Below are 24,125 nucleotides of genomic sequence, written 5' to 3'. Positions count from 1 at the left end.
TCATGAGGCTTATCTAATTCTCTGTCCCAAACATATCAACCAGGGTAATGAAAAATTCATTGAATCAGTTACTTTGTGCAATTGAACACATCCATCATCGCAGATGTTTTTTAATACTGGGGGGATCATGTGACCGGCGCAGCCGCGAACCCCCTGACCATGCAGGCCTCTTTGTAATGAATATTGACTCGTATTGCGTTAAATTCATTGGAGCAAATCAAGCCTTTGAAATCTCTGAAACTCAACACATCCCATTTCCAGGCTCACCGACTGTCTGTCAGCATTTCATTTTCCCTTTAACGTTTTTACTTCATTTGCACTCACCAATGATAACTTGATGATGAAATTAAATCCATTACCTGCTGACTGGACTCAAAAGAAGAGATCATTTTTTAACACTCTCAGGCTAAATTTAACTTTCCACAGTAGGCGTTCATGTGGATTTCTTCTTCCATCCCAACTATTTGATATCCTCTCTCCTTCGAGATTAACCTTTATGGCCCTAATAAATGGTCTATATTGACATCAAAGGGATGGGAAGATGGCGCAAAGCCTTCTGGGAAGGGCTAGCAGGGCCTTGTGAAAGAGGCGAGACCAGACCCCTCTCTCAAAGAACAGTAATCGCACCCGGCTGCTCGGAAATTACGCTCCTCTTTGTCTTTTTAATTAAACTCAAGCCCAGTTTGGAGGCTATTTGACCTCTCCTGACCCCTCTTTGTGGGGAGTGCCGCAGGTCATTTCCATGCATATATTACCCGCCCCCCCCAAGCAACGATCCACAAGGCTTTACAGAATAAGGAGAGGTTTGGTTAAAGAATATCGGCCATATTTTAATCTGCTGTGGGTGAAGTTTTCCTTTGCAAAAAGGAAGTAGAAGGATTTGGGGTCTTAAACTTTAGGTGGAATGGATATGGTAGTACATATATATATATATATATATATATATATACTAGTAGGGCGGGATGGGCATTATATTGTTAATAGGATATTATTCATGGTCTTCTAATATAGTCATATCATATGCTTATGAATACATCAAATATGTCATATGTATCATTTTGCAGGCAAATTGGACGGAAATTCTAAATATGACTGAGCATTCACCATATTCTCCCGTCGGGTCCCTTCTGTCTTGAAAAGGGGTGAAGGTATTCTCTGTAGCTGGACGGCGCCGGCGTCCCGGGGCCCACGGCGATCCGTCTGTGCTCCGCCTCCGTCCACCCTCCGGTCACGTTTACCGTTTGTGTGTTTGTTTACGGGGGCGGCGGCCGGGTCCCCTCTCCGGTCAGCGCCCCCTCCCAGGCCTAGCGCTCAGCGCGTCCCCAGCCTCGCCTGGCGCCCGTCGCTGGCCCGGGCGCTGCTGCACACTTGGCGGCCGCCTCCCCTCTGCAGGCATGCGAGAGCGTGATAACCAGCCATGCCGCTTGACACACAATGATACGCCCCCCCACCCCCAGCCAAAGACTTTGGCAGGCACCGGCTTTGTTTTGTTTTTGGGGGAGACGGGGGGGGGAGGAAGGGGGGGGGCATGTGTTTCGGAGCAGTTTTACAGCCCTGAATGCAATCAGAGCCCCTCCTAGCTCCAAAACCACAAATCCCACCTCCATCTCCCCATCCAGCCTCCACGATCCTGTACCGCAACACCTGCCAGGAACCCTACCCAGAACCCCATCCTCCCAGCATCCTCCCTACCCAGAACCCCATCCTCCCAGCATCCTCCCTACCCAGAACCCCATCCTCCCTGCCCAGAACCCCATCCTCCCAACCTCCTCCCTACCCATACCCCATCCTCCCAACCTCCTCCCTACCCATACCCCATCCTCCCAACCTCCTCCCTACCCAGAACCCCATCCTCCCAACCTCCTCCCTACCCAGAACCCCATCCTCCCAGAATCCTCCCTCCCCAGGATACAACAGACAGTTGCGCTAGTCCCGCCGGCGAGGCAGAAGCTAGTACCCGGGGGGCAGGACGTTCTCCCCTGCGAACCGGTACTGCTCTGGCCCCGGCGCGCTATTTAACTATTGATGCTAAATAGCTCCAAGTGACAAAAGCAGATGCGTTGTGGCGGGCGGGATCAAATGCAGCCATGCATGATTAATGGGCCCCGCCAGAGCCGATGAAGACGGACGAGGGCCTGGCTCGGTGCCCGCCAAGAGGAGGAGAGAGAGAGAGAGAGAGAGAGCGAGAGAGAGAGAGAGAGAGAGAGAGAGAGAGCACCTGTATAGTGAAGGATGACTTAAAGCGGAACTCTACAATATCCCTCCAAGCATCATCTCCCACCTTTCCCCTCCTCTCCTTCAGTATGTGTTTGTGTGTGTATGTTTTGTGTGTGTGTGTGTGTGTGTGTGTGTGTGTGTGTGTGTGTGTGTGTGTGTGTGTGTGTGTGTGTGCGAGCATGCATGTGTGCGCGCACGTCTATACAAACAGTGCTTACCCGCTCTGTAAACTCCCAGCCCGGCCCAGGCCTAGCTGTAGGGCGGAGAACAGTCCAAAGACCGGCGCTCTGGTCCAGGCTGAGCAGCCAAGACAGACGGGGCCAAGGGCTCTGGAGGCTCAGAGGATCAACTGCATTCTGGGAAGCAGGGAGGGGGGAGGAGGAAGGGCGGACTGATGCTCCTCCAGCTCTCCTCGTCCTCCTCCGTCCCGCTCGGAGCTGATCCCAGCGGGGAGTCAAACGTTAAGTCGGCCCACCGACCGCGAGAAGTGAAGATCAAATTAGCGGTGGATTAGTTTGAGGGTTCAACTTCCATGATCAGATAACGGAATGGGAGGAGAAGATCATAGTTTCTCAGTGTCACGGGTGTGATCACAACATCATCCTTGTTTGGGGTGTTGTACCCTAACAGTTACTGTAGCTAGGATCCCATCAGCATGTCTGCACAAGTCACACTGACCCTACACTGCAGTTAGTCACCCAGCCAGCCAGCCAACCAGCCAGCTAACCAACCAGCCAACCAACCAGTCAGCCAACCAGTCAACCAACCAACCAGTCAACCAACCAGCCATCGAGTCAACCAGCCAACCAACCAGTCAGCCAACCAACCAGCCAGCCAACCAGCCAGCCAGCCAGCCAGCCAGCCAGCCAGCCAGCCAGCCAGCCAGCCAACCAGTCAGCCAACCAGCCAACCAGCCAGCCAGCCAACCAGGCAGCCAGTCAGCCAACCAGTCAGCCAACCAACCGGTCAACCAGCCAGTCAACCAGCTAGCCAACCAGCCAACCAGCCAGGCAGCCAGTCAGTCAGACAGCCAGTCAGTCAGTCAACCAACCAACCAACCAACCAACCAACCAACCAGCCAGCCAGCCAGCCAGCCAACCAGCCAGTCAACCAGCCAGGCAGCCAGTTAGTCAGATAGCCAGCCAGTCATGATTGACCTGATCAGTCACCGGTCAGCCAGCCAGTCAGCCAGCCAACCAACCAGCCAGTCAACCAGCCAGCCACCCAGCCAACCAGCCAGGCAGTCAGTCAGCCAGTCAGCCAACCAGCCAGGCAGTCAGTCAGCCAGTCAGCCAGCCAACCAGCCAGTCAGGCAGGCAGCCAGCCAGTCAACCAGTCAGTCAATCAGTCAGCCAGTCAGTCAATCTGTCATCCAGTTAGCTCAGCTCACGACCAATTATCCTGGTAGTCTTTGTGGAGGGGGAGGGGCCATCCAGGCCTCCTGTACCTCCCCTGGTTAATGAGGCCTTTATGGAGATGAGGTGGGGGGTGTAGCTAGCTAGGTCTAGTGAGCTGCTAACACTGGGAGGGTGACTGCGGATGCTAGAGTGGGGAGGGGCTGAGTGGAGTCTGGGAGGGATGGTGGGGGTGGGGGGGGGGGGCTCCAGATGGTGATTGGTTGGTGTCGGCCCCACTTACAGGCGTGATCTGGACGGGTTACGCAGAGCGGGTGAGGCCCCCCCCCCTCTCTGAACCCCTGAGCGACTTCTCAATTAGTGAGCGGCCTAGCGGAACTGCCAGACACTATTGTATGCTCTGCACCCCAGCACCCCCCCCCCCCCCAGCCCCAGCCTCCCTCGCGGGCCCCGCGGCGGACAGATCTCTCCGCCGATCAGCTGGAGACGGTGATGGTCAGCCATACAGCCTGTTCTCCGAGGAGACGGACGGAGCGATCCAGGCGGGGAGGTGTGTCTCCTCAGTTCGAGGTCGCTGAGGTACAACCTGACCAGAACGCGCGACTGTGAACTGGATACGTCAGGGAGGAGAAAACAGCCTTATCGAGGCTTTGTTGTTTTCCTGTAGCAGATTCCGGCACAAAGAGAAATATTGCTGTTTTTTTTTGTGTTTTTTTTTCGTCGCCCGAGCCTTTGTGATAACGACGGCGTTTGGGCATGCTATAGATCGAAGTGCACAGTGTTTTCTCCACGACTAGTTGAACCCGAGTCTTTGTGATAACGCGCGATTCAACCCGAAGGATGAGAGAGAGAAAGAAAGAGACAGAGAGAGACGGAGAGGGAGACGGAGAGAGAGACAGAGAGAGAAAAAGCATGCCTTGCGTAACCAAGCCCGTCCAGACGCAGTCGCTGCGCCACGCTTGTGTAAAATGAGATGTAAATGCGGCCATTTTAGCAGCCTGATTTATTCATGAGGAAGCCAAAAGGAAGAGCGGAATGCTAATGCGGCCGCTCCGCTTTGCCCTTGGCCCGGGCGCATCGACAAACAAGTCACTCTCACCAGAGGAATTAACCACTTCATTAAGTCACCTGGCAGCGTCGCCGCGCGGCCGCATCACTTCCTCTCCCTCCGTCCATCGGCAGATGATGTCATCACTGTTCTTTTTCTTCAAACATTCAGGCTCCTGTTTGATGCAGCGTAATCATTTTTTTCTTCTTTTTTTTAATATATGTATAATGCACAGATAAGCTCCTTTGAAGATGGAGGTACATCTGTAGGAATGAACCATTAAGGCAGAATCCATAGGCAGTCCCATTATTCATAAAACATTCGGTTTATAATTGGTTTTGGGGTGAGGTGGGGGTGTGGTGGTGTGTGTGTGTGTGGGGTGGGAGGTGTGGAGTGTGTGTATGCGGGGGGGGGGGTTGAGGTGGTGGTGTGTGTGGGGGTGGGGTGGGAGGTGTGGTGTGTGTGTGTGTATGGGGGGAGAGGGGGTAGAGGTGGTGGTGTGTGTGTGTGTGAGATGGGGAGGGGGGGGGGTATAAGGAATCAATGCACTCCTGAGGTCATTCCAACCCCTTCATTAAATGTGTATCTGAACAGCCTGTGATGAGATGCTGGGATTACACCAGCAAACAGAGGGGAGGGGGGTGGAGGTGTGTGTGTGTGTGTGTGGGATGGGGGGGTTTAGGTGGTGGTGTGTGTGGGGTGGGAGGTGTGGTGTGTGTGTGTATGGGGGGGGAGGGGGGTGGAGGTGTGTGTGTGTGTGTGTTGCTGGTGCTGCTGGCGCTGCATTGATTGCACTCTGCGCCAGTTTTCCATACACTTTTAATCTCTCTGAAATTCTAAAGAGGCAATCAAACGAGATCTGCAGGCGTGGGGCGTCAGGGGGCGGGGGGGGCATCAGGGGGCGAGGGGGCGGGAGAGAGAGCCGTCAGTCCGCGTGTCAGTCTGGTGATTTCTCACCCCCCCCATGCGTGGCGTTACGGAGGCTTGATCGGCAGGGGTGTGGGGTAGTCCATAGTACTGCATCACATGCAGTGAGGTGCTTTGCTGCTCACAGCTGTGCAGGCAGAACAACCCCACCCAACACACACACACACAACATCCTCATCATCATCTACCAGCATCACCACCATCACTGAGCTGATTCGGGGTAGGATACCACCTCTGACACGGGTTCTGATTGACCTGATCAGTCGCTGGTCTCTGATGTGAAGCGTCATGTGATACAGCGCATGGAGAGAAGCCGAGACGCGCTTCATCTGGGAGGTCCGACAGCGTGTGGACTTGGTTGGTGTTGAGACGCAGCCTCTGAAGGCCATAGTCACACCATCTCAGCTTCTGGTCGCCTAGAAGAATGATAGTTTATAACGATGATCTTTCTCTGGGGTTGCGAGGTATGTGTTAGGTAAGGCGGGCTTAACGAAGGGTGCACCTAGCTGACTGTTCACACAGACGGTTCAAAGCTAGCCTCCGCTAGTGTTTTAACTACTCCCATATTTTAATGGTTTCAGATATTTGGATTTCACCAGAGCCAGGGCTTTTGTAAGCTCTCATTAAATTAATTGGCTGCTCTTGGTCCATTCATTAGCAGGACCGCCTTTGTTAGGCTGTGGGAGTGAGATCATTTTCACAGATTTTTTCCCCCCGACCACCCGTCAGAACCATAAAGAGTCATTACCACCCCGGGAAACGTAGGTGTTCCCATCCGTAATACATTACTCTGATATCCATATGTAGCAGGCACAAAGCAGACATGCTTCTCACTCTGAGGGATGTGTATAATTAATTTGATTTTTGAAAAGAGGGGAGAGGGGGGGGGGGAAACATTGATTGAGAGTTCATCTGTTTTTTTTTATTTATTACACAAATTACTTTTACTCTTGATTGATATTAAGGTGGATTTTTTCAGCACCATGGGAATTATTTCACCCTAAAAATTCAGTAATCTGAGTTTTTATCAGAGGTGATTAAAACATTTCAATCATTATTTTTCACCAAAAACATTCTCCAGCTGAACACAGGGTTCCATTTACAGGACATTCCACCCATTCCATCTAATTAAAATCATGCTTTAAAGGGATAGTCTGGAATTTTGGACATTGGGCCTCATTTTCAACTTACTCATAATGTTCTTGACTGATGGAGATCATTTCCAGCTGATTCCATGCTGTCTCTCGTTCAGGCGTTCACAACATGCTAATGCTAGCGCAATCTAACCAAACCGGCTAGCAGTCAAATAAATGTCAGTTAAACACTCCACAGTGCATCCAATATAAATAGAATATTTAATTCTTAATAACATAAAATATGAGGACAATTCTGTCGGGTGCTCATTTGAATTTTTATATCATCATTTTTGAAGTCCAACTATCGTTAAACCCATTTGTTTGTATGGCTTTGTCTGTAAATAGGGAGGCAGAGCGATACCAAACTAGCCAGCACTATTGTCAATAGTCAACAACAACCCGACAACAATGAACAGAAGAGCAGATTATTCTCTTACTATCAACACAACAACAAGTTGCAAATGCCATGTTCAAAAGAGATGTCTGACTTAAATTTGAATACTAGCATGTTTGGTTAGATTGCGCTAGCATTAGCATGCCGTGAACGCCTGAATGAGAGACAGCATGGAATCAGCTGGAAATGATTTCCGTCAATCAACAACATTAAGGGTAAGTCAAAAAAGAGGCACTAGTTCAAAAATTCCAGGCTAAGTATTTCTTAATTTGCTTATTCTTTGTAAAAAATAAAATAAATAAATAAATAAAATAAAATAGAAAAGAAGAAGAAAAAAGTTAAATGAATCAGGCTGGTTTTGAAGTCCTTCTAGCAGACAGTCTTCTGAAGAACGACCTCTTATTTGTCAGTTACCTGTCAGAAGACCGATGCCATGTTCTTGTCAAAGGAGACAGATGTGCAGAACCAGCTACGTGTTATTGTTGTTGTTTAGAAGACAACTCTTCTGTTCTGATACATATCTCACAGGATAATAAGGGGAGGAAATTGCCAGGGAATAAATGTGGATATATATTAATACATGTGAATATATATTGCAGCTGACAGCCAGTGACGATCAACTTCAAGACAGCAGTGAAAATATTTTGAATGTATCCCCCTTCCAGTCAAGTGTTTCAACAACCTGTCAGTCAATCATGTTTCACCTGAATAGGGCACACGCCACAGTAATCCAAGAAACTCTCCCAAATAGCCTACAGTTTCCTGGGCTTATCAACATGGTTGTTTTGACAGGACGGACCCTAGGCTCTCCAGCAGCCCCGCGCTCTCTGTATCACGCTGCTAAGGGAGAACTATTGTATTGTGTTCACCTTCTCTTGGCGGCTACATTGGCTGAACGCGAGTGCAGGCTTACACCCACCAGACCAGGAGGACGATGTGGGACACTCCGGCTCTGTCTCACGATCAAGGACACTCCGGCTCTGTCTCACGATCAAGGACACTCCGGCTCTGTCTCACGATCAAGGACACTCCGGCTCTGTCTCACGATCAAGGACACTCCGGCGGTCGTTTTTCCGAATTAAAAGCCGTAGCCAGCAGTTCCTTGTCTCTGTGTTCTTCCACTAACGTCAAGGAGCACGTTCCCATGTTATATGTGAAAGCCATTTTATTGTCCTGGGGGGGTGGGAGGGGGGTAGAAGACAAAAAACTAAAACGTGACTAGCCCCACCACCCCACCCCCCCTTCTCCTCGCTTCCACCACCCCTGTTTTGGGTTTAATGAGATGGCACGTAGATGTTAAAAGCTCCGAAGGCAGCCTGTAATTGCTATGTTGTGCTTAGGAAAGCTTGGCCGCCATTAACCCTCCAACACTACAATTCACTTCACACGTCTGGCAATTACCTGGCCTATAACGCCCAATCTTGCAAATGTGTGTGTTCTTGACTTCCGATAATGAAATTGGGCTTTTCACGTGTAATCTGGAAATGCTGAGTGAGTCACGATGGCCACCTGTAATCACCGCCGATCGAATCAGAAGGAGGGTCTCACATACTCAAGCACTGTTTGTCTCTGCGGCTAAATTGTCCTGATTAGAGGGGTCACCGTAACTCTCTGCGCGGGTCAAGGGTAGGGTGTTGTTTTGTTTTTCAAAAGCATGGGAGGAATTTGATGCAATGATGGGGTAGAAGTGGGGGGGGGGGTGATTGCAGCCTTTAATTGACAATTCCATTTATTGTGTATTTTTTGAGTGTATAGAGATTTACGATGGGGGCTTTTAAGCAGAGCTCTTAGTGGTCTTTGTCATTTCACATTTCCACCACAGCAAAGTGAGGCAGCTGCGCCATTACAGACCAGACTAGTGCCACTCAGGATAATGAAGGGCATTGTCAATTAATCCCAAAACTGGAGCTGAAATTCCGCTGGTTGTACATTGAGATACAACTCAGAGAGGGCTTTAGTTCGGAAACCAAGAGAACGACCAGGCCACACGAACACGCCCACGGTTCAACAACTACACTCAAATGACCAGATGTCTCTCTCTCTCTCTCTCTCTCTCTCTCTCTCTCTCCCTCCCTCTCTCCCTCTCTCTCAACCTAGTACTTGATCTCCCCGGCTTCGCCCCCATACAACACGGCCTCCATTTTGTCACCATGTGTGAAACTCACAGCTTTGCGATGGACGCTGGTATTTCAACGGTTTCCGAGTTCGGTCGCCTGGACGCATTATTTGTTCCCTGTGAATTGTCCCCTGTAGTTGAGATTAGCTAAATTAGCTGTGAAGAGCAGTGACTCGTGGGACTGTGCATGTTTGGTGCAGATAATTGCAGGGCTAGCGTGGCGTAGACTGGCACCAGACTGGTGCTTGCAGGTGGGTTGGCACAGGGAAGGGCCTATCAAGCAGCACATCTGTTCCCCACGGGGGGTCGAAAACTTTCATTACACTCCTTTTCAAAATGGCCTCCAAATCCTCGCACACCCCTGCCAATGTTTCAAGCTGGAAGCCCTCTACAAGCTACTTTCGCTTTTTTTTTGCAGGATGGATCATTTGAAAGGAGCATTATCGTTGTGTTTTGTTTAACACCAGGAAGAGTGTAGAAAAGCCAATAGTGAAATGGTGACTAGACTTTGTTAGTTCGTGCATTCGAGGGCTAAGGATATCTATCTCTGTTCAGCAGTAGTAAGACTGCTCTTGTTCGTATGTAGATAACTTTTACCATATGGTACTTGGTACGAGGTCTTGTACTTTGATTTTTAAAAAATCACTTTGAAGCAATGTTTGTCTCCAGAAACACCATACTTGTTGAAAAGAGAGTTGTCCTGTAGGGTTACCTCCAGTACGAAGGTCCCAGGTGGAACCATTCTAAGGTCAGGCTTCCAGTTTAGGACCCCAAATGATTCTTTCCAACCTGAAAATGATTCTACGGTGTCTGGAACCTTTTTACAAGAGGGTTCACCTAGGGACAAATAGCTTTACATACAGTAGCACATTTTTTTTATTTTTACGAGAGTCGTTGTAGAAAACGGGTAGAACAATGAACCCAATGCATGATGAATACTCAGCTCTCTCTTCCTTTCTCCCGCCTAGGACGGAGTTTAGTCTGCATGAGAGGGCTCGTGCCAGAGAGCTCTGCCCGCGTATCGGAGCCGTGTGGGGCGTCTATAGGAGCTAATTAGCAGAGTTTTCAGTTGCTGCTCTCCCCTAGTCAGCGAAGGGCTGACAGTTGAGCGGGAATGTTCCCCGTTACGGCCGGCGCTCTCTCACAGAGAGGAGGCCATAACTCATCATTAGGATATCAGAGTCCAGGTGCAGATGAGAAGTGATAGAGCCGGCAGCCGGGCAAGTCGGGGCACTCAAGGAGGAAAATCTTATCCCAGGGACAATTCCCAGGTCACGCCCGCGGTAATTGAAATAATTTTGCCCCTCGAGTTGTTTAATCACTGACAATCACACATGCAGGGGGGGGTTAAATTGAAGAGCGCGCAATTCTGATTACATCTGCCATCCTTAACTGCTTCTAACCCCACTCCCCCTCCTCCATCACGCCATCTCTTCATCTCCCATCAGCACCCTGCTATCTGTAGTCGAAGCTTTCTAAACTCCCTCGTCTCAGGCGGGAGAGGACTGGAAGCCATTTATTTAATTTTGGAATCGTCCTACGGAAGGACCTCTGTCTTTCTCTTACCTGTGAATACGCTGTGGCACGCCGCAAACAAACGTGGCCACAGCTCACGGCGTTCCCTCGCACTTTGGGCCAAGCGTGAGCGCGTCGTTTGCGTTGTGGGCGGGGAGGGGGGTAGCTGGCGGAGCGGTCACGGCGGCGGCGCATCTCCGGGAAGAAAAAAAAAAGAGCCGGGCACCGACGCAACAAATCATTTGTCTGTTATTAACCCTGAACCTGTAATTATGCAGATTGCCATAGATTTTCCCTGGGTGCCGGGGAGTGAGATCCAGGGCTCTGCTCCCTGCGTGGCAGCAGGACGGGGGGGACAGGGGGGACGGGGGGGGACGGCCGTGCGTTACTCAACTCCACACATTCATCATGTTGACTGATGGCACAACGAGCCAGTCCCGGGTCCTGGTGGTTAATGTAGTGGGTAATTAACTGTCATTTGCCTAGTAATAGGCCGATGATCAATGGTTTGTGAGGAAACAAATTCTAATTCGGCAGCTGATGAATGCGTGCCGAGGCTGGAGAAATGGAAGTCGTGGAGGGAGGGGTGATGGGTGGAGGTGTGTGTGTGTGTGGGGAGGGGGGGGGGGGGGGTAGAGGGAGGAGTGGGAGGGGGGGGTTTAGAGGGAGAGGGAGGAGTGGGGGAACCGCTGTCAGAATTTCAAACGGCTCTGAAGGTGGCGGTGTTATCATTCTTTCGTTGTCGTCATTGTAGTCCACCCCCCCTTCCTCTCTCTTTTTTCTCCACCCCTAAAAAACAGATTAGCCCTGAAACAAAGTAACGCTTAATTTGTTGTCCTTGATGTTGGAGGAATACCCAAGCAGGTGCATCGTGGAGAGGAGGAACAAGACGGAGTTTAGTATGCATCATTGTTTGAGCTTGTTTTGGTCAGCTGGTTCCAATGTATTCTGCTCCTAACTTTTTTCAGGCTACTGCTTGCATGTGTAATGGGGGGGGGGGGGGCTTAATGCAATAGATACCTCACTGAAATATTTAGACAGCGCGTGTATAACATGAACGTACTTCTCTCCCTAAAATACCATTCAAGAGTATTTTGGTTCCTGTGCTTGTGTTCAGCTCAGGTATTGTTGCGTTTCATCTCATGCACTCAAATGATCACCAATAAGTCTCTGCAGTTTGAGCGTGCGTTAACGATTCAGAATTCCATCACTCATTGAATCCATTGAAATGGCTGTGCTCCAGTTTTCTTCTGATGGGCGGGGTTTAACGACAACAGTCAGCCTCCCAGAGTGAGATTCGCTTTCGGGGTCCACTGGGCTAAAACCTGGTGGAATAATTTAATTGGTGTCTCTGTTTTTCTTTCTTCAAATAGGTACCATTCAGCCGTGATGTGCAGTGATCTGCAGTCAGCGCCTTTTTTGGCTGAAGCAAGTTAGATGGCTGGCGCTAACGGCGTTTGTGCATTCTCTTTCAAATTACGAGGCATGAATTTTAATTTTATGTTGCGTTTTCTTCAGCCCGTTTAAATATACATGGTATTTTGTCAGCCATGGATATGCCGCCCACAGTAGCCTACTGTATGTCAACCCCTCATTTGTACTCGCGTTGTTGCGTTCTCAACCAGACACACCACGGTCGGCACCTCTCCACACGTGGGAGATCTACACCAGTCTGGGATTGAGAGAGCTGCATTGGAAGTTGATATATTTACTACCAATTATAATCCGGAGCGGGAAACGAGAGAGGGGGCCTCCTCGTCTGGCACACAGAGGGTCTGGAAGGCCTCCACCCTGGGCTGTAGCTGGAGAATGTGCCTTTGAATCCATTACAAGCCAAACCACGCTTAATTCGCCGTCTCCCCCGAGAGCCATTAGCATCTGCGTCGTCAAATGGGCAGAGCGGAGAGGCGCGGAGTGGCAGGTCCACCCCCAGCCCCTCTCCATCCACCCCCAGCCCCTCTCCTCCCGTCAAAGGTGAGGCGCGGGGGGCATGCTGGGAAACTTCGGCGATTCCGGGGTTTGAAGTGTGTGCGCCGCACGGTTGGCTGCTTAGCCGTCGCTGCTATATGGTAACCGCCGCCAACCTCTGAAGACTATTCTCAGCCCAAACTCTCCTCTTTAGTCCCGCGACTGCATGTCGGAGGCACTAAAAAGAGTGTTTGATTTGGGAAGCCGATGTATGTATTGCTCCCATAAGCCAGTGCAGGTTGGGAGACGCTTTTAATCATTTAATCCGACAGTTAAAGCAGTTGCACAAGACGATATGCTATGAATTATGCAGCAAACAAGTGGATTTGATGCAGGCAGGAGTTTGAATGTGCTGTTTTCGGTGCCCAAGGGTCTATGGCTTTTCTTTTCTTTTTTTCTTTTTCAGCGTGAAAAACAACTTCTCCCCTCATTCTCTTATTGAAGGAATCTTCAACATGGAATCCGTCTCTCTATTGCAGAGAATTGACGCTTGTTTTGGGAGAATAATAGTCTTATTTCTGGCAGAGTGTCTACTCAGCTCAGCAGCATCCAAAGTAAAACACATCCTGACGTTGCTTCAAGCTTGTTTGATTTGAAACATACTGTAGAAGATATTTGGCTGATTTATTCCAGGATGAGATCCAGTGCGGGTGTGCACAGGTTGCGAGAACATGTTCGCAACTGACACTCTGCTCTCCGAGGGAAAATGTCAGCTATTGAAAAACCAAGGCTAGAAGGAGTACATAAACATATTGGATCAACCCAAGGTCTACGTGATGGTGCTTACACGAAAGGCTGAACACAAATTCAGGCTCGGATTGTTTGAGCCAGAACAGCGTGACAGTCGTTTGTCAAAGGTGTGTGGGCTACTTTAATTTTGCAAGAGCTGGGAGAAGGTTTCCTGACAGACACAGGGACTTGTAAAACAGAAGACCGTTTTGATTCGACCTGACAGGCAAAAAGCTTGAGAACATCGCTTTTGTGCACGAATGTCTTCCATCATTTATAATCGCAAAGCCTTGAGCGTGTTGGGTGTTGGGCTGAGTCAGGTGGCCCTGCTGCAGGGTTCTGTCCAACGGGGCCCGGTCCGTCTCTGTCCCTGGGACTGTTATATTCGGCACACTGCAATCTACACCCAGGCTCATTATCTAACCTAAAATCTATCTTCTCTTATTCATTTTAAATGATTTTTAGATCAATTGCTTGCCTTTGTAGGGAGAGAATCTGTGCAGAAGCCTGCAGGCGATGCACATTTGCGCAGAAAGAGCCAGGACAAGAGATAACACAAATGTATCTAAATTTAGACAGCTCAAAGGGAAAGGCATGATTCTTTTAATTAAATCGGCACTGATCCATGACTATTGAACTCCTTTTTTAGATGTATTTTTACCCAGATTGCTACGCAGCCAGCTACTTACAACCTCACCGGTAGATATCCTTCATTGTCTCAAGGTGTGTTGACAGTGGTCCTTAATTTACCAGCTATTCATGAGGGCACAATCTATCTGCTTTTTTTTTCTTCTCGCCTCTGGGAAACGTAGTTTGTGAAGGTTGATAAACAAGCCTACACATCCCCAGCCATGAGATCATTTATCAGATTGGGATCTCGTACAGACTCTGAGAGTGGCATGCAGTTTTATCATTTTAACAACGGCTGCTGAAAGAGCCCCCAGAAGTGGGACTAATAGGTTATTTTGTTATATCATTTCGTTATCAGACACCCCCTCGTCCCCGTCCCCCCCCCTACCCCGGTCTAGTTCGCTGTGGAGTAACAGCCCTGAATCCCTAATGAACGCTCACGCTAATACCCCCGGAGCGGGCAGCGGGAGTAATAGGCCCCTCCCTGGGCGCCGGGGCTTACGCGGCCGTGTACACGCTGGGGCCCTGGTATTCCTACTGTGCTTCACGGGGCCTCATCCATGCTGTTTTATGTGGCGCCCGACGTGGCCCCTGTTGCGCAAGATGGCTCACCTCCAGGCTTCACAAGCTCAGTTCCTTGTCAGTCAATTCAGGTTCCATTGTATGATTACGATCATTTAGCAGACACTTTTATCCAAAGCAACTTACAATAATTGCTTTTACCGCAGTGTACTACTACTCACCAGAACGAACAAGTGAACAATCTCCGAACAATGTCCTTTCTAAACAAGTGACTAAGAGCATAATCTAGTGCTAAAGCCAAAGTGCAAGAGTGATGTTTAACTGCTCTACTTTTTACAGGGTGTCAGTCGTCAGATATCAATTATCACACTACAGAGTTTTAGCCCACCTCTGTGGAAGAGCCACCTCGTGCATCTCTGAGAAGAAGAAGAAGAAGAAGAAGCCTTGAGAACCCATGGTCCTGGAGCCTAGTGGCCCATAGGGCAGGAGCCGATCTCCTGATTCCTTAGCATGAGGCAGCTTGATATAGTACAAGTCCACCCCCTGGACATGACTCTACAGTCACAGGGACTCCCCCCCCTCCCACAGCCCAACCCTTGATGCTGAGCGCCAAGCAGGGAGGCAACGGGTACCATTTTTTATAGTCTTTGGTATGACTCGGCCCGGTGATCGAACCCCCAACCTCCCAATCTCAGGGCGGAGCGGCGGACACTCTAACCACAAAGACCCACTGAGCCGGTCAATCTCTGAGACTTCAGCGGAACTGTGACCTCATAGGTGTGCGCGTCTTGTGTTTGTGTGTGTGGTTGACGCAGGCTGTTCGGCGTGACGGGGAACTGCGCGGCCTGCAGCAAGCTGATCCCGGCCTTCGAGATGGTCATGAGGGCCAAGGAGAACGTCTACCACCTGGACTGCTTCGCCTGCCAGCTCTGCAATCAGAGGTGAGTGATCGGAGGGGGCGCCCTCTCCTCCGCCGCCGTTCGGCCAATCAGGAGGCGGGCTGGGGCACTGGGGCGGGGGGGTGACAGTGTAGTGTACATTCCAGATCAGTCTCTGTTGTGCCTGTTAGTGTGGCTGATAGCTGAGGACAGGGCTCCATGTCTGACATTTATCACACAGGCCTGTGAGCAGACAGCCCGAGGGGCTCCGGGCTCCACACAGCCCAGTGATTATGCTGCTGTACTCCATGTACCTGGAGAGCTAAGGGGAGCAGTTACATGCACACACACACACACGCACACACACACACATTTACACACACACACATTTTCATTAACACTCGCACACACACACACACACACATTTACACACACACACGCACACAGGCACACACATTTACACACACACACACACTTACACACACACACACATTCATCATCATTCTTCATCACACACACACACACATGTTCATCATCATTCTTCAATACAGGGTGTGTTCGGTCATCTTAACACTAGCTCTGTCAACCAGGTATTATTTCACAGACGTATTGATCATGGTGCTACAGTTCTATGGAAGGATAGCATTTAGGTGTCTACCTCACACCCATTTGTAGTATACAGTTGACACATACATGTAGTGTACTCTGTCATTCTCCGATACAGTCCCTCTCTCTCTCTCTCTCTCTCTCTCTCTCTCTCTCTCTCTTTCTCTCACCCTCTCTCTCTTTTGCTCTCTCTCTCTTGCTCCCTCTCTCTCTTTTGCTCTCTCTCTCGCTCGCTCTCTGTCTCTCTCTCTCTCTCACACTTACACACACACACACACACACCCAACCCAGGCACATTGAACAGTAAAGACGAAGGGGCCCGGTTACGCACAATTAGCACTGGGTTATTGTCTTGCCACCTTGGCCGGCTGTGCGAGACAGCCTCTCCTAATGCAGCCAGTCAGCTAATCTCCATCACCGGGGCCCCGGCAAGCCCAGCTCTGCTCGTCCACATTAAAACCCATCTAAGCGGCAGGCAAATCTTTCTTTTCACATTAGCGCGGGCGGCGAAGTGTTAAATAAAATCGACGTCCTCGCGGTCCACCCCGGACCTCGCGCCGCCGTCCGGGTCGGCCATCGCAGTTTCGCCGGACGTTAATTAACGGCGTTAATTGAAGCCATTCCTCAGCTGCATACTTTGTTTTCCTGTTATTTTTTTCACATATTATTTCGGGACGTCTTCGAGGCTCTTGCGGAAGTGACGGCCTCTCAGCCGGTGTCCTTAGAAGAACCCTTCCGAGTGTCTCTGCTGACCCAAGCCACACTCGAAACCCTCTAGTCCGCCACGAGGAGGCTGAGAGGATTGATCACGCCCTGTCATCGCAGGAACGATTTGGCCTCTTCGGTTCCCCCGGCAGGAGAACACGATACGCAAATACTCAACACACACCCCCTCCTCTCCCCCAAACACTCCCTCAACGGACAGTGAATAAAGAGAATTAATTTGTCAGCAAAGTGACAAGGCATTATCTCATACACTTACACACACACACACAAACGCCACCGACTCTTCTGGCGCATTTCGTTGTTTCTGAGTTTGTCTGTGAGAGCGGGAGGTGGGGGGGGGGGTGGGGGTGTCTCTGTCTCTCGCCTCGCTCCTCCTCGCTCCTCCTCTTCCGCGGCGGTGGTGGATGCTCTTCGCCGCCCGGTAACGGACTCTAGACGCGGCGCCGGTCACCCCACCCTCACCGTCAGACGCTCGCGAACGATAAAGCGTCATTCAACCTGTAACCCGGCTCAAATTCACATCCTGGTTATTCGTGGGTGACGTCCTTCTGGAGTGTTCCGGTGTCGTTGTCCAACAAGATGTCTGACGGCAGTTTCCCCCAGGAGTCCCTCAGCCTCTGTGTGGCCCCGGCCTTGGAAACGGGCTCCTGTGTTTCGTCTGACCGCACCGTCCGCTGGCAGCTCTGTCCCCTCTCGCCCCCCCCCCCCCGGCCTCCGACGGACATGAAAGGGGCCTCGGCCTTCAATAAAGCAATCTAATCCATCTTCACAAACGGCGGAGAGATTTCTCAGCGGAATGTCGCCCCCCCACCCCAACCGAAAATGTGAAATCTGATAAACAGCGCAGGTTCGCACGGGGTCGCCGGGGGTCGCGCCGCGTAATTATCCCCGGCTTCTGAGGGGTCAGGCGCGGCCGACGTTGGCGTTTGAAGGTTATATTGCCACAATCAAGAATGTACCGTACGCAGACCGCAGCAACCCCTGCCAACGCTCACCACCCACACTCTCTCTCTCTCTCTCTCTCTCTCTCTCTCTCTGCTCTCCACAGACCAGGGGGATGGAAGGGGGGGGGGGGGGGGGGGGGGGGGTCAGTGTAGAGTCGGTTGTTATTCTGATTTCATCAGGGACTCACTTCTGGGCTCCTCTTAACGGTGATCCCATGCTCCGCCATTAAACCTCTTGTTTAAGTAATGGTCCAATTAGTCCCTGTGATGGAGGGACAGAGGCCCGGGTTAGCCGCCGAGAGTGGACTTGTCACATCCTGATGGCGACCTACTCCCGGGCACCCCCCAACCCCCCCCCCCCCCCCCCCCTCCCCATCACCAACACGCCAGTTCGTCGTTTCCCCGGAGAAAGAAGCGTCAACTGTAGGAAAAACCTCGCCTCTTCCGGAACAAGACGGCGTAGAAACGGCCTGGCTGGTTATCTCGCCCCCAGAGGAGCGTGCGAGGAGGAGGGGGTGGGGGGTTTCGGTCTCTCCTCCGTGTCTGACTGGCGCTGGCGTCTCGCTGAGGGAGAGAGCGGCTCCTGTTCCCGGTCCATCAGCGGAAATATGGCTTCTTACATCGGCTCTGATTGCTCATGTCTGCCCGGAGTCTGGCCTCACTCTGTTACTGGACATAAATCCACCCCCTCCACCCCCTGATCAGCCTGCACAGTTAGCTTTCAAACCCCCCTTCCCCCCCATTTACTCACACACACACACACACACGCACACACACACACCCCTATGCTGCTGGACAGAGGCTGGGTGGGGAGATGCTGCAGTCGAGTCAGAGCGAGGCTTGGGAATATGGGTTAGGTCTTAGGGTGTGTGTGTGTGTGTGTGTGCGTGTGTGCGTGTGTGTGTGTGTGTGGCGGGAGGTGGGGAGTGTTGGAGGAGCGGGGGAGGGAGGGAGAGATGAGACTCCATCCGGCAAGCCGTTAGCCACAGATCAGCCCTGGGGGACAGCTAATCGATGGGACTGTCGTCCGGCCTGCTCATCCAGCCAGCGCTGTGGCCCAATTTCCCCCTGATGAGCGGGAGCCCACCGTCTAGGAGCGACTCCGGAGAGGCCGGAGTGCAGGGGAGCGGCGGAGAGCAGGGTAGGGTGACAGTGCGAGGGAAGGTCAGTGCTGATAAGGGCTGGGGGTGTGTGTGTGTGTGGGGGGGGGGTAGTCTCCAGCCCGCCTGACCCAGACTGGTGCCCTCCGTGGGGAGAGTGACACCAATTGGGCCGGGCTGGCCTCCCGCTCCGGTGCTGTGTGTGTGTGTGTGTGTGTTGTTTTGCGGTCGTTAAGAGTTAGACTTCGCGTCGGGCCACAGGATCACCCGGCTGTCAGCGCGTTGTGTGAGAGGGGTGTTGATTACTCCGAGCTACAGAGCTGCAACCCTGACCAGATAACCTGGACAGACAATCCTCTCTTCCACGTAAAAAACAAACAAACAAAACAAAAACTCCCAGATGAGCTTTAAAATGAGAAATCTCAAACGCAACAGCAAGGCGGTATTTAAAACCTCCGGCTCCTGGTTTGTTTCTGATTGCCCAGCAGCAACCTGGGTATACAAAAAAGAAAAGAAAAAAGATTTACAACACGCTGTTACAATTAAGCGTCGGTGTCATAGGGCCGAGGTTTCCGAACCCCTCTGTATCCCAGCTGTAATTAGGTTCGGTGCTGGGGGAGACTAGTCTCTCCCTTTGACAGTCTCCCTCTCCCTTCATTTGAGCGGGAAAGTGGCTGCTCTAGTTAACACAGGCCTCCGAGGCAAATAGCTGGCGTCGCAATACATCTTTTAAGTGTGTGGCTGCGGAAGCCATCTTTCCCTTTCTCCTCCTACAACAAGAGGTCTCCAAAGACTCATTATTCACCGTCACCTGTAAGTAAAGGGAGGGAGAGAGATGGGAGGAGGAGAGAGAACGAGAGTACGGAGCGGAGGAGGACGAGGCCTGGCTCTGTACAGTATGGCGCCGCAACGCGCGCTAGCTACACTTCGAATCTAGTCCATGACGCCATTGAAGATGGGATAAAGACTGTACCTGCGTCGTCAAAAGCAGTTAGTGTTAGTCTCTAGGTCACAGGACAGTATATTAGGCTTAAGACATTGATACACAGTATGCCCTGTTAGGAGTGTTACAAACAGAGCCATTTAGGGGCCTCGCGATCGTCGGAGAGATGGGAGGGCAAAGCGAGGCCCCCTGTTGGACACGCCGACGACGAGCCAAGTGTAATATCCTCATCATAATTGGCGCGCGGATGTCACATATGCTGTTGACATTTCGCCGAGCAGGAACAATTTGGCTCTGCGAAATAAGTGGAGGACAAGGGTAAGAGACGTGAGGAGGGAAAGACCGCCAGCATTAGAGAGAGAGAGAGAGACTAGAGCAAAAAAGGTTGTAAATAAACTGGGAGGAATCCTATTAGCAGCAGCGGGGGGGGTGTAGGGATGGGAGTGGGCGAGGGGGGGGGACACGGTGTCAGTAAAGACGGACACTAATGGATTCTGGTAAGGAATGTGTCATTTAAACTGGACATTTTTATTGGAGCGGATGACACCATTACGTGAAGCACCCCTCTGCTCCTTGTTAATCAGCATGTCAACAGTCACAATGGAGGGATATTGCTTGTTGAGTTTTGATCTCTCCTAATGGCGCCGTGCCGGGCGTCGATGGCAAAAAATAAAACTTTTCGGAATGCTGGACAACTAGGACAAAAGGCAAAAAATTAGAGCATTTGTTTGATTGCGCTCTCAAACTATTGTCTTCATCGCCTGGCATTAATCTTAATTATATCATTCGCCAAGGAGTTGCAGGACATTTTGGTCTTGATGCACGGCCCTAGACGGGGGACAGTGAATTGTTGTCTCATTCTGTGGGTTAACCCAGGCTGGGTTTAAGGGGCTCAGTGTCCGGTTAAGCCACAGAACGAGAGGACGACCCAGGCTTCCATAGCTGGTGTCAGATGCAGTACCTCAGCCTCCCTCGGTCCACGCTGTCTCTCCCACTCCCCCCGTTTCCAGGGAGAGCTCAGCGAACACAGACGGCCGTTCCCCCCGGTAACATGGACGTTCCCCCCGGTAAACACCGACACGGGCGCTCGCCGACCTTGTCCGACTCTCGCTGTGAGGGAGATAAGCACCCCTCAGGACAGCGTGGCGGCCAGGTAGCTCTCCCTCTCTCTCTCCTCGCCTCTCTCTCCTCGCCTCTCTCTCTCCCTCCATATCTCTCTCTCTCCTCTATCTCTCTCCTCTCCCTCTCTCTCTCTCTTATCTCTCCTCTCTCTCTTTCTCCTCTCTCCCTCTCTCTCTCTCTCTGCCTCTCTCTCCTCGCCTCTCTCACTCTCCCTCCCTCGGTCTCTCTTTCTCTGTCTCTCTCTTGCGCATTTTACTGTTGAACATATTCCCCACTCTGCTGTTGTGGGAAAGGTCAAGCGTGATGGTTGGCCCTGCTGGCTACTCCAGGAAGAGAGGAGGAGGAGGAGCAGGAGGAGAGGGAGAGGTCCTGGTCTGTGGGGTTTGTCTAAGAGCTGCAGGTGTCGAGGCATCTCGGTGATCTGGAGCCTCATTTATAAAACTGTGTGGAGAATTCACGCTGCTAAGGTTGCGTACGGAAGCAAGCGAAAACGATGCACACCTCGAACCTCTCAAAACAACAAGCTGTTTCCTCTCTGCGCCAGGATCACAGGCATAAACACCACATGTCTCCTCATGTACAAGTCTCCTCATGTAACATAGAGAAGCTCTATATAATACATGATGGGTAATGTCAATTCATTTTACACAAAACAATGGTTATAAATTCAGAAGCTTTTCATCCCCCTGCCCTGACTACTGTAGTTGCAGTATGAATTATTTATTTTTTTTATAAAAAAATCCCAAAGGTTGCGTGGAAAGTGCCGTACGTATTCTTTTTGTGCTTCTTTTACACAACGTTTCTAAATGCGGCCCCAGGGTCGGAGATAACCGTGCATATGGTTGTACCCACACCAGAGCCCAGTTGTAATCGAGTCGAGTGTTTTCCGGAGGTGAGCTTCACATCTGCACACAAGCCCTGCTGTTGGCTGAAGGGGTCGGGTTGGGGGGGGTGGGGGGGTGGAAGCGTGCGGTACCTGGAGACTTATCTCAACAGTCATTTAACAAGCTAGCGATACGGCTAGCCAGGGGTTAGCCTACAGCCCTGCAATAATGACGGGAGGCTTGTTTTGAACGTTATGTAAACATCCTCTTTCCCTCTCTCTCTCTCTCTCTCTCTCTCTCTCTTTCTTTATGGTCGACAGGTTTTGTGTAGGAGACAAGTTCTTCCTGAAGAACAACATGATCTTGTGCCAGACGGATTACGAGGAAGGTCTGATGAAGGAGGGCTACACACCACAGGTCCGCTGACCCCCACAGCTGGACTGAAAGAGCGAGGAGGTGGAGGAAGAGTTGGAGGAGGAGGAGGAGGAGGAGGAGTGGGAGACAAAGAGAGACTAAAGGGAGGAGGGCTTGCAATCACACACCAAAAGCACTAACGCCTCCTCTCCGGCATCTCGTCCCACCGCGTGTACATAATCAAACCGGCCCACCTTTCCCAGGGGAACTCACACCTGGTGTACAGAATAGCCATAGAGACTGAGGGGTTGTCGGGGGAAGGTCCCTAAGAGGTCAACATGGACTACTTGTAAAAAAAAAAGAAAGAAAAAAAAAAAAAAAAGGGGGGGGGGGAAAGAAAGAAAGAAAAAAAATGTTTGTTTTATTCGTTTGTTTTGTGTTCAGAAGGATGCTGCGTCACTCCCTGCCACTAAACACTGGCCTTAAAGTGATACCTACCCAATACCTACCCAGTATCCCATATCCTATCCCACCACCACTCAGTAATATCACGCCCCCCCCCCCCCTCCAAATCACAACTGTCTGATCCCATTTTCTAAAGGGGGCCGAAATGAAACAATCAAGATAGTCGGGGGGGGGGGGGGGATTTAGTAGTCTATGTGAGCTCCACATCACAGGCTGAGGAGGTGTCTCTATACTGAAGTGTCAATCCATCATAATCCAATGTACTACTTCAGGCTCACTCTGGATTTGTGCAGTGATTCCAAAAAAGTGTCTGGTACCTTGGTGGGGGGGGGCGGGCGGGTGGTGGGGTGGGGGGGGCTTGTGTATTTTTCTGCTGAAACTCATATTTGCTAAAAAATAAATTAAAAAATTCTGCTTTTCACACTGGGAGCTGATCTACAGCGTAGGAGATGGAGGTGTGGGTGGGGTAGGGGGTGGTTAGGGGTTCCAGGGTTGGTTGTGGGGGGTTGGTTACTTTTTTGTACACTGTATTTATTTGATAAGCTCTCAGTGCTTCACATGTTGTCCCTCTATGGCGTTTTTTAACATGCTGATACTTGAATTCAATCACCGTTCAAGACTCTTTTCACTTGTTTCAGTGTGACACAGTTGCCTGTTTTTCAACATTGCTTACAGTTTAGCGCTTATATTGTCAACTACAACAAGATGCCATTGCCTTAAGACTTGGTTATGGTTCTGTGGCCGCTTGGTTATTGTGACTTCAAGCTACAAGGGTAGTTCCCTTGGACGAGAAAAGTACTGACGATCTACCGTATCTAACTTGAGTAACAGCATCTGGAAGCGAGGGCAACCAAGCTTTGCATCATTTGCAAGGAAACACAAAACAGTTAATGCAGATAGGGCGCTGGGAGGGGAAATAACAGTAAGATTCATGAATTTGTAAATTTCAGTTGTTGTATATAAAAGAAATATCCATTTTGCTTGCTATTGTACAATGAGTTCTTTTTATGTTTCATCCAGCATGAGATGTTTATTTTTAGGACAACGCTTGTAAATACTGTATTGTAATAATTTTAAGCACAAATGTAATACAGTTTTATTGTGTTACCAACGTGTGTGGGTGCCATTTCTTTCTCTGCACTGCGACATGTACAGTGCTCTCTATCCAAAGAAAGTTGAAATGTCCTACTTTACATATCCTCTCATAAGGCTTGGTGTTTACCAGAGCAGCTAAGGTTAGGTGTCTAGCTCAAGGGCACAGCATTAGATGCAAACCAGCCACCAGAAAGCTCCTGCTCTCTCCCATTACCTCAACCAGCAGACCATGCTGCAGCTCATGATATATGATTGATCTAAAGTGCAATCATTTTCTCACTCAGTTGGTTGTCTACTTTCTGCTCCTTGTAAAATGCCTTTTCTGCCCGTCCTGATGAAATGGCGGAGTTGTAATGCCAGAAGGAGATAGAAGATGAATCATTGATGTTTAAGCAGTTAATTTCTTATCGGAATGAGATATTGACTCTTTGAATGTCTTTGTCTTTGTGCCTTTCATTCAAAAACTGTTTTCATTAGGCCCACAATAGGCTTAGAGGGAAGTGGATTTTCT

At 50.5% G+C, this 24,125-nt stretch overlaps 1 protein-coding gene across 1 annotated transcript in view; it reads left to right on the top strand.

Moving 5' to 3' along the window:
* lmo3 (LIM domain only 3) overlaps positions 1–22,126 on the top strand; it is a gene marked incomplete at its 3' end in the record, with an annotated part of 34,277 nt that extends 12,151 nt beyond the window's left edge. Inside the window, exons 3-4 of the mRNA XM_084448103.1 lie at positions 15,373–15,498; positions 22,021–22,126. Of these exons, the coding sequence (XP_084304229.1) occupies positions 15,373–15,498; positions 22,021–22,126 (232 nt within the window). The remainder of the gene's footprint in view (positions 1–15,372; positions 15,499–22,020) is intronic.
* Between the last annotated feature and the right edge of the window lie 1,999 nt (positions 22,127–24,125).

This window comes from Borostomias antarcticus (genome assembly GCF_949987555.1).
Source record: "Borostomias antarcticus genome assembly, chromosome: 13".
Taxonomy (NCBI): domain Eukaryota; kingdom Metazoa; phylum Chordata; class Actinopteri; order Stomiiformes; family Stomiidae; genus Borostomias; species Borostomias antarcticus.
The sequence above is the reverse complement of the archived record's forward strand: the minus strand, read 5'-3'. Positions and strand labels throughout refer to the sequence as shown.